This window comes from Arvicanthis niloticus, chromosome 3, assembly GCF_011762505.2.
Source record: "Arvicanthis niloticus isolate mArvNil1 chromosome 3, mArvNil1.pat.X, whole genome shotgun sequence".
In the NCBI taxonomy this organism is placed as follows: domain Eukaryota; kingdom Metazoa; phylum Chordata; class Mammalia; order Rodentia; family Muridae; genus Arvicanthis; species Arvicanthis niloticus.
Genome location: NC_047660.1, coordinates 55,500,582 through 55,515,840, shown reverse-complemented (window position 1 = coordinate 55,515,840; position 15,259 = coordinate 55,500,582). Strand labels below are relative to the sequence as shown.

Genomic DNA, 15,259 nt, shown 5'->3' with positions numbered 1-15,259 from the left:
CTGGTGCTGTGAAGAGTTTTGACTAAGAAACTGAATCTGATCATCTGGTTGTCCCAGATAGGAAGGAGGCGGGTCAGAGGGGCACAGGATGCATCAGTGAAAGCTGAAAGAAAGTCACAAAGATGCCACAATGCTGAATTTGAAAACAGAAAAGGGGGACAGCAGCCAAGGGATGTGGGCAGCTTCAGAGGCTGAGAGGCAAGGAAGCAGATTCTCCCTGGAGCCTCCAGCTGGCACTCAGTCCTGCCAACGCTTCAGAAATCAGACCCTGACCTCCAGAACTGAGCCATGATGAATGTGGTTGTTCTCTGCCAGTACACATGTGGTCCTTTGTTCCAGCAGCCACTGGAAACTGAAATAGTGGAGAGGGTAGATTTAAGTGAGCAATTAAGACAACCGTGCCCACTAGCCTTGAAAACTTCTAGGTGTCCGTTCATGGCACCCCTCGGCCAGGGAATCAGCGGCTTTCTTATCAGAGCTTGCATTTCTGGCATTGCTTATGAAACAGTGTGTGTGAGGCATTTGCTCAGGAATCATGTTGGGCAACTACTCAACTGGCACAGTGCCTTTAGAAGTGGAAAAGACAGCTTTTCTCTTCTCAGAAATAAAAGCCAAGCATTGGGGGAATGGTGTAGCAAGTCAAGTTTGATTCCCGGCACGTATATTAAAGAAAAATAAGCCAGGCATGACAGTGCATACCTGTAATCTCAGAACTGGGGAGGCAGAATTGGGAAGATCCCTGGAGCTCACTGGCTAGCCTGTCTGGCTGAATGGGAACTCCAGGCTCAGTGAAAGAGACTGTGGTAAAAAACCAAGGTGGAAAGTGATTGAAAGATGCCCTACATCAACTCCTAGCCTCCATGTGTGTATACATCCATGTGTGTGCATTCATATATGTGAACATGTACACACACACACACAAATGCACACACACATGGAGGTCTAAAATCAATTCTGTTCAAGAGAGAGTCATAGTTCAGGGATGAAGTGGGGCAGACTATCTCCAGAAAATGGTTTTGAAGTAGAAGCAATGGAGAAGTAATGTTTGGGGTGCTGAGACAAGGCCAGAAGTGGTTTCTACTGTGTATCCCAGAGTATGTGAGGGGTGTCCAAGGAGGAGGCAATGACCAGGTTGAGGTTTTAGGATGGGTAGGAAGTGGGCAAGCAAAGAAAGCAGGGCAAATGTATATAGGCTGAGGCAGCAGCAAGACCTTAAGACATCATGGCACATACACATGGCTTATGTCTCTGTTTACATGCCTCATGTGGGCTTCCAGCTTTCCTCTGTGCTGAGCTAACTGGCCCTGCCATTTTCCATCTATTACTAACAATAGTATCCTCAAGGAGAGCAGTCAATCACCAGGGACTTCTTACAGGTGGGCATGTGTAGAGAGAATATCTTGCATATTGTATGGATGCATCACCTGTCAATTAAAAAACCTATGGCCTATAGAAAAGGGAGAACAGAAGGTGGGATATCTAGGAGGCAGAAAGGATTCTGGGAGAGTGTGAGGGCAAGAGATCTGCCCAGGAAGATGTGACCAGACAGATGCATGGTACCTGAGATAGGTAACCAACCACAAGGTAGAGTGTAGATTACAATAAATGGGTTATTTTAAGTTATGATCTAGTGGCAGAGGAGCCTACGTATATGGCCAAGGTATTTGTAATTAGATATTTTGAGTCTGAGTCTTATTTCTGGCAGCATGGGGCTCAGAGGAAGAATCAAGTCCAACTTCTGCAGGCATAAGCCTAGCATCTTTTTGAGGGAAGAGGCAGCTCTGGGCTGGCTCTGGGCTGGCTTATGTCAGAAGCAAGCATGCCGCCTTCCTGTCTTAGAGAGCAGCAGGTTGGCTCACCAAGTCCTGAATCTGGCCCACTGGGGGAAGGAAACTACAGAATGCTCTTTGGATTTTAGCTCAAGGCAAATGAGACTTTGGAGTTGGGTGTCCTGGGCTTGTATCCTCCTAACCAATAGCTTACTGGTTTTACTGTTTTAAGGAATGCATTTTATTATGATCCAAGCATGGCGAGGCAGCACATTAGAAAGACCTCTAAAGATTGTTCAAAAGGGCCAGAGAGATAACTCAGTTGGCAAAATGCTTCCTGTTTAAGCTTGAGGACTTGAATTTACATGGCACTCATGTAAAAAAATCATACATGTTGGTTCATGCCTGTGCTCCCAATGTTGGGGAAACAGATGGAAGGACCTCTGGGGCTTGCTGGTCATCCAACTGGACCAATTGGTGTGCTCCAGGCTCAGTGAGAGACTGTCTTTTAAAGAAATTAATAATAGTAAGTGATTGAGGAAGATACCTGAAAGCAATCTCTGGTACACACATGTGTAAACACATGAACATACATGAACACACATATACACTGAAAAGAAAGAGTGTGTTATTCACAGATCCAGAAAGAGAAGCTCATTGTGCCCAGGGGCTTGAAGTACAGGAGCTTTGTTCTGACTGGGAGGTAGCAACAGAGGGGGGCAGGAAAGGAGAAGGGTTGCCAATTGTGGCTTCCACAGGAACAGCAGGCAGATAGGCTGAAGGAACAGCTCAAGGTTAGCTGACAGGAACCATGTGTGCTCCCCTAGTCAAAGGTGATGTCTCTGTCCCTGGCCTGGGGCAGTGGGGGCAGGAGGCTAGTGGACCAGATGGTAAGAGCTCCTGGAAGAGGTGGACTTTCTCTGCTGAGGTTGGTACCTGGAAGCATTGCTCACAGGCAAAGTCTGCTATCTTCAGAGACAGTGAGGCCAGAAGCGTTAAAGCATCAGATCAAAGACCTGCTGAGCCCAGAAAGCACCAGCAGTTCCTTTACTTCTCTGAGCCTGAGATCTGTGACGTGGAGACACCAATAAGCACTTATAATGCAGGGTTTGGCATAGCACCCGATGCTTTGGAAGCCTTCATTATAGACAGCACCCATCTCTCTCTTCTAAGAGGTTCTTCCTTGAAATACAAAGGCACAGGTGAGGGCTTCCCAGGCGCACCCCTTCCCACAGTTAAGACAAGTCGGATATTGTGAAGGCTGAATGGATCAAACCCCTGCCCTGGGGTACACACAGCAGAATCTGAAGCTGGCTGTGGACTTACATGTTGTTGTTGTTTTTAAAGCACCCAGGCAGAAGCAGATTTGCACATAATTCTAGAGAAATTCCTCAAGGTTGGGTTCTGCCCCTGGGAGCTAACCTTTACTCACAAGCAAAGCACAAAAAAGATTTATTATTTTTGTATGACAAGGTGGAGAATAAATGGGGGAAGAGGAAAGCATTGGAGAAGGGGTGTAGATAAGGGGAAAGAAAGGTTGTAGTTTTGAGTGCGGTGTTTGGGGACCAAGAAGCTGATCTTTGAGTAAAGGTCTCAGTGAGGTGACATTTGGCTACAAATGTGCAAATACTGGGGAGAAGAACCTTAAGCAGAGACAGTGCTTTGGGGTGCAAGGATCCTGGAGAAGTTGGCATGGGTGGACTCCAGAGGGGACAAGGGGACTTATGGAGGCTTCTATACACCAGGAATCTGGGCCCCCTGGAAATGGACCCAAGTTGAGATATGCATGCTGGGAGCTGGCGGCATGCATAACTCTGAGGCAGCCCACACTGAGTGGAGCCTTGAACTTCCATCCATCTAAAGACCACAGCTGTAGTAGATGAAGGTGGCTCACCAGTCACAGCAGGCTGCCATGCAGTGGTTTGGAAGCCTGGGCACTTCCATGAGGGCCCATGATTAACTTCTCCTGGTTGCTTGTGAGCTGTGGGTCTCCAGGGAGCAGAGCTGACTATTCTGGAGTGTTTGTGGGAGTTAGAACAGACTTAGGGAGACCAGTTGTGGGGAGGTGCATTCTAAAAGTCCAGGCAAGAAAGATGGAGCATAAGTGTCAGATTCTCCAAGTGCAAACTCTCAGAGAGAACCTCACAGGGGTGGGTGTTCAACTCTGCAGGCCAACAGCCAGTGTTCACAGAGATGACCAGGCAGCTGGGGTGGGATAGCCAAACTAAAAGACACTAGTATGTAATCATGAATGTTACATCATTATTTCATGGGTGAGGTTGGAGAGATATCATTTCCCCAGTAATTAAAAAACAATCTAAGTTTGGGATTTTAGCAATTCTGTATTCAAATCCTATATCCACAACTTCCTGACTGTTTGACATGAGAAAGTCACAGTGTACATGCCTCAGTCTGGCCATCTTAAAACCATCCCATGCCTCTATCAACCTTGTAGGGAGGAATTAATGAAGTTAATTAAATCTATTACCTCACGTAGGGTCTGGGAGTCATCACCATTATCATCATTACCATCATCACCATGAATCTATTCGGAAATAACATATGACATACACACATTCATAGCTAAGAAGGAGCTTATGGCTTATGAAAGATGGTGTTTACGGAACACTGTTCAACCTAGAATGATTCCCTGGGAATGTGTTTTGAGAAGTTACAAAGAAAGTGGCTTTCACATTTGGCTGGTGGGATAGAGTTCTGTCTAGTGACCAGGGAGTGCAGTGCTTCTAGAGATAGATCTGGCTTGTCCCCAAGTGGGACTGTTCTTATTTATGTATATTTCTACCAAGATTTATAAGGAGGATGGTAGGTCCTGATGGCAAGGGTGCTGGCTGGGGTTGTGGGTCATGATCGGTGGCACACTGACTGGCCCTCTGCACCTCTGGGAGATCCCTGGGTAGTAGCATTTACCAGTGTCTGTGCTGTATGTGTTTCCATGTGGTAATTTTAAGCCTTGGCATCACAGCCACCATTCAAAATTGCTGTAACTGCACTGACCCTGACTCAGTGGAGAGACACAGCTCCTGCCTTCAGTGTTGGTTCTCTGGCTGAGGCACTTCTCATCTGAGCCTACCCCATAGCCGGTACCCATGATGCTTGATTCCCCCACCTCAGGTGCCTGAAGATGAGATGGGTTTGAAGCTCTCTTACCTCTGTCACCTGGGTAGGGTGAGGAAGGGGTAAGTGAGGGGTGCTTGATGACTTGGTTGGCACAACCACCTTGTCTTTTTCTGGACTTTCCCCCCAAAAGACACTAAGCTTTAAAAAAAATGTAGGAAAATGAAGGAATTTCAATAGTGAAATTGCCAGGGAAGAAATTCGGTGTAAGGGAAGTACAAACAAGGACTGGTTGAGTAGGTGTTAGGTGCTTGCAGAGACTTTTGTTGGCAGGAGAGCCAGTGCTGAGAGAGGTGGCCAGTTTACTTGCCCTGCAGAGGGACAAATGGTCAGTCAGGTATGTGTCTTGGCTTTGGGACTCTCAGAGCATCAACCTATTGGGGTGTAAATGCCCAGACATGTGAGCCAGGGATGTAGTGTCAATGTAGCTGGGACCACATCAGTCTCTGCTTCAGCCTTGCTTTCCTTATTGGTGAAACAAGGGCAGCAAACCTAGAATGAAAGGCTGCCATCAAGACTGCAGGCAGGAGGAGGAGCAAGGGACACTGACTGGGGGTACAACAGAGGACAGGGCCCATCTAATGCCACCAAGCCAGGAATAGCTCAGGGCCCTGAGAGATCACCTGAGAGAGATCTCACAGCTGGGGGCAAGATGAGAAGTAAGGATATCTATCACAAGGGCAAAGGGCAAGAGACACTGACAGACTAGCATCCGGGGTCCAGGGCACTGACCATCATGAACTACCGTGTGTTGATCATGGCTCTATGTTACCAGGAAGGAGCTGGAGAAAGAGGAGAAAAATGGAGTATGTGCGTAGGGTCCCTTCTCCAACCATGGTCTTTGCTCTGCCCTCAATACTGCTTCACCTCGTCTCAGCATGGTTTTCTAGTATGTGGTTCCATGTGGGGTCAGGCTAAGCCTCTCAGCAAAGGGCGGAGGAGGGAAGCTGGTGGCGAGCTGAAGCTCTACAGTTGGCTCCTCTCACCCATTCGGCAGCTCCAGTTGGCCGTCCCCAGGTGTTCCCAGGGATGCAGATGGGTCCCCATGCTTGTGACCACAAGCCAAAGCCAAACAAAGCCGAGATAAGAGTGGAGAGAGTCTCATGACTGCAGCAGGTAGAGGGAGGTGGAGCATGTGCAAAGCAATGCCCTCTTCAGCCAAAGGGAGGTACAGGATTTTATTTATGGAGTCTATACACATCTTTAGGAAAACACATTAAGGCAATGGTTGCTACCCTTCCTAATGCTCTTTCAACCCTCTAACACAGTTTCTCTTGCTGTAGTGACCTCCCAACCATAAAATCATTCTCACTGCTACTGCCTAACTGTAATTTTGCTACCATTATGACTCATGATGTAAATATCTGATACACAATGTATATATGTTATGTGACCCCTGTGAAAGGATCAGTTGACCCCTCCTCCCCTCAAGGGGTCACAACCCACAGGTTGAGAGCCACTGTGTTAAAGGGTGGGCACATTCTTGGGCATTCTCTGTTAGGAAGCACATTCTTGAGTGGGCTTAAATCTTATTTTAAGGAAAAAGATGGCACACTTTTCCCTCTTTCTTTCTTTTCTTTTTCTTTCTTTTTTGCATGCTCTCTTCAAAGTCATGGAGTACACATTGGAAAGTGGCAAATAGGAATATTTGAGGCATGTGTACAGTTGTTTCCAAAGATGGTATTCAGGAGCCCCTCTGGGCATGCTTAAGTTTCATCACAGAAGAAACAGGAATGCCTTTAAGGATTCTGTCCCCCCCCCCAAAGGATTTTAACTGGATTTAAAAAGTGGGGAGAGGGTATTTTAAAGGTGTCTTAATATAAGAGTTTATTTCTAAAGGTGCTTTCCTCACTGAGTACTGACAGACACTAACAGAACATTCCTTCCACCATATACCAAGTTTTTCTTCTAAGGACTTTTCTTGTGTCCTAGGCTCCCTTTCCAAAGACGTGATGGGTCTTCAATCACTGACTGATTGGCCCATAGTGGGCATCAGTCCTGCCCTCCCTCTCTGCCTGTCAGAGCTCAGCTTCCCCTGATGGCTCAGCTTCCTGCTGCCACCAGTCAACTCCCCACACCTCCTCCTCTTTCAAACCACCCATCCCATCTGGACTTCAGTCCGTCCTACCCCAGACACCTTCTTTTCTCAGCTGCTCTCAAAAAGCTCTAGTGGCCCTGAGAACACCACGATGGATCTTCCCTGATGGTTGTCCTCATGTGTCACTTACTGAACAGTGGCAAGTATGGAACCATGATGTCAGTGCCCAAGAGCCTTCTCTCTAAGCCTCTGCTGGGGCAGTTACCCCTAGGAGGCTCCAGCTTAAACACTCTCCAGCTCATTTGGATACAATTTGGCCAGTTCCATGTGAAAGCCACAAGCTCACTTCCTGCTCTGTATCCGGGTAGTGAGTGAATCATGAAGCTCACTGCATGGAACTTGTCATTTCTAAACATAAAGCATTTAACAGCCTCTGGCCTGTTCTCAGGCAGGCACCAAATGGCCAAGCTCTGAGTGAGAAGAAACCTCTGATGTTCCCAGGCCTTTTCCTGGGGCCTCCCAACCCTTCAGTGAACTTTTGTTGCCCAGGGGAACATGACCTTTGGGTTGACCTCAGGAATGGAAATCTTCCCAGGGAGCCACTGCAGAGTGATGACCCTGTACTTCTTGCAGGTAATAGAGCCCATTGTAGCCTCAGATTAATCTCCTGAATGGACAGTGGCCACAGAGGATTCTGGGAGGGTTGCTGCTTTCTTTGTCATCTGGGTATTCATCTCCTGAGGAAGCTAAAGGGACTTCAAGAGCCCCCCCATGGGTTCCTACAGAGCCTTTCCACTCCAGCAAGATTAAAATCTTTGAACCTACTTTTCCACCACTCACTGAGCCCCTGATAAAGACCAGCAGTGTCTAGGAGCTTTAGGGCATGGGTCATTGTCAAGATCCTATCCTGTGTCTAGTCTCCTGCTAGATAAATGATTTGGAACATTTTTTAGTTCTAAAAATGACAATGCATTTTATAATTAATATTGGAAATACATCTTGGATATATATTTACAAAATAGAACAATAAATATTTTGATGTGTTCAGTATTCTTTTTTTCTTTATTTTTAAAATTAAACCTTACCGCATCCTTCCCCCCCCCCCCCGAACATTTTCTTAAATCTCTTTATTTTTTTTTTTAAATGATGTAAGGGGCTGGGGAGGTGGCTCAGTGGTTAAAGCACTTGGAGATGACCAAGGCTGGGTCCCCAACACCCATATTGAATTGTTCATGACTATCTGTAACTGCATTCCAGGAGTTCTGCTGCCCTCTTCTGGCCACTCTAGGTATCTGTACACACATGGTATACATGCAGGCACACACACTTAAATAAATTAAAAAATAACTTGAAAAAGGAAGTCAATAGAAAACTACACTAGTTTCCCAGGATCACCGTCACAGAGTGCCACAGGCTGAACAGCTTCCACAGCAAAAATGACCTCTTCACAATTTGAGAGACTGGAATTCTGAATCAAGATGCGGATGGATGGCTTCTCCTGAGGCCTATCTCCTTAGAATTCAGGTGGTAACTTTGCCAAATCCTCATGTGATCCTTCTCTGTGTTTGTGTGTCCCTTCTGTCCTGGTTTGTCATCTCCATCTGCATCCCCTCCATCATCTGGCTGCCCTCAGCTAATAGCTAGCCATCAAACAGTTGAAGTAATGGTTCCATGTGTTGGAGAGTCCACAAGCTTTATCCAAAGAAAAGATATAGGTGTGGCCTAGCCAAATCATCTACCAATTAACAACAATATGTCCAGCGTTACAACTGAATTTAGATGAGTTTCATGGGTTGAAAACAGGTCTTATCTGATACCTGTACTGTTGGCTCTTGAGCCCTTGGAGGATAAAGGATAGTATCTGGTGAACTTCCAGAGATAAAACTGTTTTCTGCCTGGAGTCTTATGAGCCTGGCTTTTCTCAGCTCTTCCATGAGATAGAATAAGGCGTTTGCCCCTCCACCAATTCTGGATGAGGAATTCAGGGATGCTGGGAGGACTCTGTGTGAGAGGACAGTGTACAACAGTGCTTGGTAGGTGACTGCTTGTTTTTGAGTCGATGTAGCAATGACCATAGCCAACAGCTATCACTACCATTTCATCCGATTTGCTTACAAACATCAATTCAGCAGCGTTAGAAAGAAACTTGATTTAGAGAAACTCAAGTGCTTCCAAGGGTCAGAGGCATCCCAGGCTCCCAGGATCTTTGGGTGTTGGATGATTTGCTGGGGATGAATCACAGAGGCCCAGAGGGGAACCAAACCCCTCTTAGGAGAAGGAGTACTCCCAAAGCAGGAGGTAGTTGCCAGCCTGGGAGGGAGACCAGAGCACAACCAGGCTAGGGAAAACCGCAGAGGACTTGGGCAAAGGCTGCAGAGAAAGCAAGTGCATGGAAGGGGTCAAGTGTAAGAAGCAGCTGGGACTCCGGTCCAGTACCTGATTTTGTATTTGTCACTCCCTCCTTAGATTGCGGCTTGTGGGGGGGCACCTCCTCAGCCAGCAGTCCCGCTGAGTCCACAGTAGATATCCAAGGTCTTAACTGTGTGGGTTTGTGTCTTTTTGGCAGGTGTCTCCTCTGTGACTTCCCTGATGTCCCTGGCTTGGGTGCTAGCTTCCTATCACAAGCTGCTGCGGGACTCCAGGGACGACAAGAAGAGCATGAGTTACAGAGGGGCCCTCATCCACCTCTTCTGGCGCCTCTTCACCATCTCATCCCGAGTTATCTCTTTCGCCCTCTTTGCTTCCATCTTCCAGCTGTATTTCGGGATCTTCGTGGTGGTGCACTGGTGTGCCATGGCCTTCTGGATCATCCATGGTGGGACAGACTTCTGCATGTCCAAGTGGGAGGAGATCCTCTTCAACATGGTGGTAGGGATCGTGTACATTTTCTGCTGGTTTAACGTCAAGGAAGGGCGGACTCGATACCGAATGTTCGCATACTATACGATAGTCTTGACCGAGAATGCTGCCTTGACGTTCCTTTGGTATTTTTACAGAAATCCGGAGAGCACTGACTCCTATGCCGTGCCAGCACTGTGTTGTGTCTTCGTTAGCTTTGTGGCTGGGATTACGCTCATGCTCTTATACTATGGCGTGTTGCATCCCATGGGGCCTCGGGCTAAGGTCTTTGCCAGCTCCTGTTGTGCCGAGCTGCTCTGGGGCATCCCTTTGCCCCCTGATGTTGAGCCTATGGCACCTCAGACCCCTGGGTACCGGGGGACCCAGGTCACGCCCACCAGAGCCGTGACGGAACAGCAGGAGGATCTCACGGCTGATACTTGCCTGCCCGTATTCCAAGTGAGACCCATGGGGCCCTCTACCCCATCAGGGCGTCCTTACCATCCAGAAGGGCCCCTGATTAAGATTGACATGCCAAGAAAGCGGTACCCGGCCTGGGATGCGCACTTTGTAGACAGGAGGCTGCGGAGGACTATTAACATCCTGCAGTACGTCACCCCCACCGCAGTGGGCATTCGCTACCGAGATGGGCCTCTGCTCTATGAGCTGCTGCAGTATGAGTCTTCACTCTAGAACACCTTGACCCAGATTGAGAAGGGGACCTTAAGTTTGGTTGCGGTCAACGCCGCCTGCAAGAAATATAACCCTCCCTTCCCCCGATACACAGAACCACCACCACCGCCACACCAACAACACCAACACTACAAAAAAGATCAATAAGTCACATCCCCTTCAGATAAGCTTTCTTTCCAGTCACTATATGTATACAAAGATATTCTCTATGTTTTGTAAGTAAAAACAAAAAGAAAACCTTTCTTTTGTTTTTTACACATAAGAAACAGTATTGAAAAAAATTAAATAATCCCACACTACAGTTCCTAGGATGGAGAAGGAAGAGCTAATCTCCTCTCCAAAAGAAACAAACAAACAAAAGTTTTATACTTTACACCAAGTGTAGATCATTTATGGGATTGGTGCTGATTGAGAGAACAAAACAAAACAAAACAAACAAAAACCTTCAACTGCCTTATGCCCTTAGGTGCTGAGTTTCTTTAGGTACTGTCATGTTTCCTCACAGAAAACTCTCTGGTAACTTTTGTACCAGGAGAGGAAAAAAAAATTAAATAATCAAATGAAACAAAATCTACCAACAAAGCAAATAAACTAAAACAGCAAACAGATACCATATTAAAACAATCCTTCCTATCTGATGATTTGTATTGAAAAAACAAGCAAACAAGCAAACAAACAAATTGACCAAAAGCAAAGGCATAGAAGCCCCTCTCTATTTGGTTTCTCCTGCCCCTTCCCCATTTTGCAAAGCCTTCTAGAAGCTAAAGGGCTACTTGGATCTCCACTGGCCAGAAAAGCTCCTTGAAGGCTGACTATGTGCCATTTTAAACATTTGCCTAGCAACAATTGCATTATTTTCCCGTGCAAAAAACCAAACCAAAACACAAATGAGAATGAAACTCCCAAACACCCAATTTGATAAATTCTAAAAGCAGATCAAAGGAGATGTTCATAAACACCATCAAAGAGAATCAGCAATGATCAAACTCAGCATGGTAGCAAAAGGGATGACATCAATTTAAAGGCACAATACTACAATGATCTCTTCCGTCATTTTAAGGCTGAGAAGGGTGTGTGTGTGTCTGCGTGTGTGTGATGTGTGACAGTGAGTAAGGCCTCTTCTCTTTTCATTTGGTGGGAAGCCTTAAATTGATCTGGAACGAATTTTTCATTTTTCATCTGCGCTTAAAAAAATAACATAAAGAGGAACACTAGAATATCTATCCACATATAAAAAAGTCAAACCATATTAACCGACCCATTTCACAGACTGGTGCTTCTGTCAATGTGGTTGGCTGAGACTCATTCAGCCTGGTGCATTTGGGGTGAGTGGACAGAGTGTGTGTGTGTGTGTGTGTGTGTGTGTGTGTGTATGTGTGTGTGTGCGTGCATGTGTGTACACCTACTGCAAGGTCTTGCCAGAAATACACAAAACTAAAGTGAGGTAAATGCTGTGGTAGCTGGGGGAGGGAAACGAGAGGGCTGGATGGGAGGGTGGGGTAGGTGGCATCTGTATGTGGCCATCTCCCTGGAGAACAAGTCCCCATCTCAGCAGCAGAGGCTGATCATCTAGACCCTGTGGCTTTGGTGAGGATCAGAGTCGACTGTTTATTTTCTCACTATACCAAGGTGAATTTCTGGAGGTGTCACAAGTATGCTTGACCATTTGTAAAATTTTTAATTTGTGTTTGGAAGGTACTGTTCCTTTAAACAGTATTTCTGTTTGGGGGTATTATTTCGATACCATTCTATCTTTACTTGGGCACAAAAAAAGAAAAAAAAAGAAAAAAAGAAAAAAAAAGAAAAAGAAATTTAATCATAAAAAGAAAAATATCTCCACAAAAGATATATATGTGTAAATATATATATATCTATATATATACATACACAGTATTTTTAAGTACATACTGTTAGTCTTTGTTGTCTGTGGTTGCAATTGGTTTTTAATTCTGGATTAACTGTTCAGGGTGCGAGACCTCACACTGAGCTATTCTTAAGAGAAGTAAAAAACTGAGGAAATTTTTTTTGTTTGTTTATGTTTGAGGGATTTTTAAATTTTATTTTAAATAACTATTAAAAAAACAAAACCAAGTCCCTCCTTGACACCCCTTCATGGTTTACCCGAATCTTCTTTTTCTTTTCTTAAGTCTTTAAAACATTGTATTAGTTGTGAAACCCTCCTTTGTTCCACCACCTTATCTCATGTGTCACCACAACTTTGCAGGATCTCCCTTAGATGGGGAGATCCTGTGGGGGTCCTACCTGGTCCCTGCTCTTGGAAGCAGGACACAACAGAGCACACTTGGGCTGAGGTGAGGACCAGCAGGACTGTCTGCCTGGCAGGGTCAAGTCAGGGAAAAAGGGACCGCTTGGAGTTGTGTGAGAGAGCAATGAACAAAGGGACCTCCCTATGTGACCTGTTCACACACAGCTGCTGGGGCTCCACCCCCAAGCTCCACCCAATACTCTGCTCAGGCTGGGCAAAGTGAGTCCATTTGTGGGGGAGGGGGGTGCAGGGCATCCCTTCGGCTAGCTTTGGTCCCAGGTCCTTTCCGTCTCAGGTCTGGAGCTCTGTGTGCCAGTGAATAGCTTCTTTGAAGCTGTTCAGTGCCACATGTCCCTTCTGTACCTCTGACACTCCTCTTGTATGTCTAGTTTTAGACACCTTTCCATTTTATCTCTTGCTTTTTGACCCCACAACTGGCTTTAGTCTGCCATCTCTGTGTGACCGCTCTGTCTTTGGGATGCACGCACAAGCACGCGTGTCCCTATTTATATGAAGCTTAGAAATTGTGGATGTTGGTTGAAAACATTCAGAGTGGGAAAAACAGCTTTCAGCTTCACCATCCTGGGCCATGGATGGTGAAGGAGGAAGAGGTGCGCCATGGACGTCTCACCAGCCCTTTGCTTAAGCCTTGGTGGGTTTGGGCTCCCTTCCTTTTTAGTAGCATTTCTGTCTTTCTCCAGAGCTCCTCCATCATGCCTTACCTTTCCCAATAATGCAATTGGAAATCTGTGAGCAGTATCAGGGAAGACCAGAGAGACAAGAAAAAGGAAGAAGAGTGAGCCAAACAGCAGAAACAGGACAGGAAGAAGCAAGGTCCAAGAGAGACTAGATCTGTTTCCTCTGGTAGCATTGCCCTCATCTTGAAGAGAGCCCCATCTCCAGATCCCATTGTTCTCAAGCATTCCTACCCATGAGGTCTTCTATTTTTCCCCTTCAGAGACCATTGGTAACTTAAGGGTCATTAAAGGACTTCACACATTCTCAGTGTCTTTCTCCCAGATGACCTGGGTATGCCACAGCAGGACCACTGCACTGAGGCACAGTGTCATCACCCCTGGCCACCTGCTTTCACTCTGACAAGTGTCTGGGCCCCTGATAACCTTTTGTTTCATGAGTTAATAAGATCCATCTAAGTTTTCCTCAGCTGGAACCTACAGTGCTTGCAACAGAAATCTCTGCACCTATTTCTTTCCCTGGATCAAATAACCAACTCCTAATATTCAGCTTTGATAAATAAGACTGTTGGTACTTTGTTCTTTCTTTTCATACTGTCCCCCACCATACAATATGCCTATAGATGCTCATATTTCATTCCCCCAACCCCATAGAATGATTGGCTCTCGTATTCTAGGAAATATAGTCTTATCCGTGCAGTGAGATTTTGTTGGTATTGTTTCTAAAAGCCTCCCCTCCACATACTGGGTGGATCTGCCTTGGGAATCTTTGGGTCTTTCAATGACATGATAGAGGAAGTTAAGAGGCTCTAAAGCCATCATATCTGCTTCTTTGGACTTTATTTGCCCTAAAGTTTCTGATATTTCAAACAAAATGTCTCCCTGCTCTTTAAGATAAACCTTGTCCTGTACTTGGAACCAGGGATGTTAGGAGAAATACACAAAGCCCAGGTAGGTTGGGGGCCAAGAGACAATGGGCTCCATCTTTCCTAACTGTCCTAATCAAGGGAAGACACATCTCCCCATAGCCTGGAGGACCCCTGTATCCTACTCCGAAGGTACAGAATCACCCAATTCTTTGTGGTCCCTGTGGCCTCTGAACAGCAGTGGCCCCTAGGACCTCATAGTAGCTAAAAGAGGGCAGATCCTGTCTGGTTCCAAGGACAACTGTCTGGGTCATATGACCTTTCATGATACAGGCTTTAGACCCAATTTTTAGAGAGACATATGGAATCTGTAAAAGCTCCAAGTCATGTAACTTTCTCCATTTGTCTTCCAGCCTGATCTGGGGTCGCCACCTAGATGTGTGTCTCCATCTGAGAAGCTCTGGGAAAGTCAGGTGACCCTTCATCACATGCATCTGAGCTCCCTTTGCAGTTCCTCCTGCCTGAGAAAGAACTCATGATTGCTCTTACCCCATCTATTCTGTGCCTCGCTACATGGGTCTCTCATGATCCCCAAGTCTTGATGCTTCTAGACCTGAGAACATTTTTTTTCTCTACCCATTACCTGAAAACAGAGCTTCTGTATGTAGGTTTGGGCCCCTTGGTGTATAGAAGGAGTCTAGAGGAGAATGAAGCTGGAGTGTATTTAGGATTCCAACACCGTGCAGTGCCAAGTCTCCGGTCAGGTAGTCTGTGGATGGTCATCTAGCATCCGTTTGCCCATTTAGTGACTGGCAAATACAAAAATAACCCCACCAGATTTGGCTAGGAGCGTGGCATACAAATTTAACATAAAAAGGGAAGAGAGGTCAGTGTAATTCCATGGATCCAAGTGGCACTTCTAGAGCTGCTTGGCAAACTGCCAGGGAAATCTGAGCATG

General features: G+C 46.1%; 1 protein-coding gene across 1 annotated transcript in view; it reads left to right on the top strand.

Moving 5' to 3' along the window:
- Positions 1-12,231, top strand: part of Xkr6 (XK related 6) — a 201,626-nt gene extending 189,395 nt beyond the window's left edge. Inside the window, exon 3 of the mRNA XM_034499209.2 lies at positions 9,509-12,231. Within this exon, the coding sequence (XP_034355100.1) occupies positions 9,509-10,473 (965 nt within the window). The 3' untranslated portion in view covers positions 10,474-12,231. The remainder of the gene's footprint in view (positions 1-9,508) is intronic.
- Positions 12,232-15,259: the final 3,028 nt, after the last annotated feature.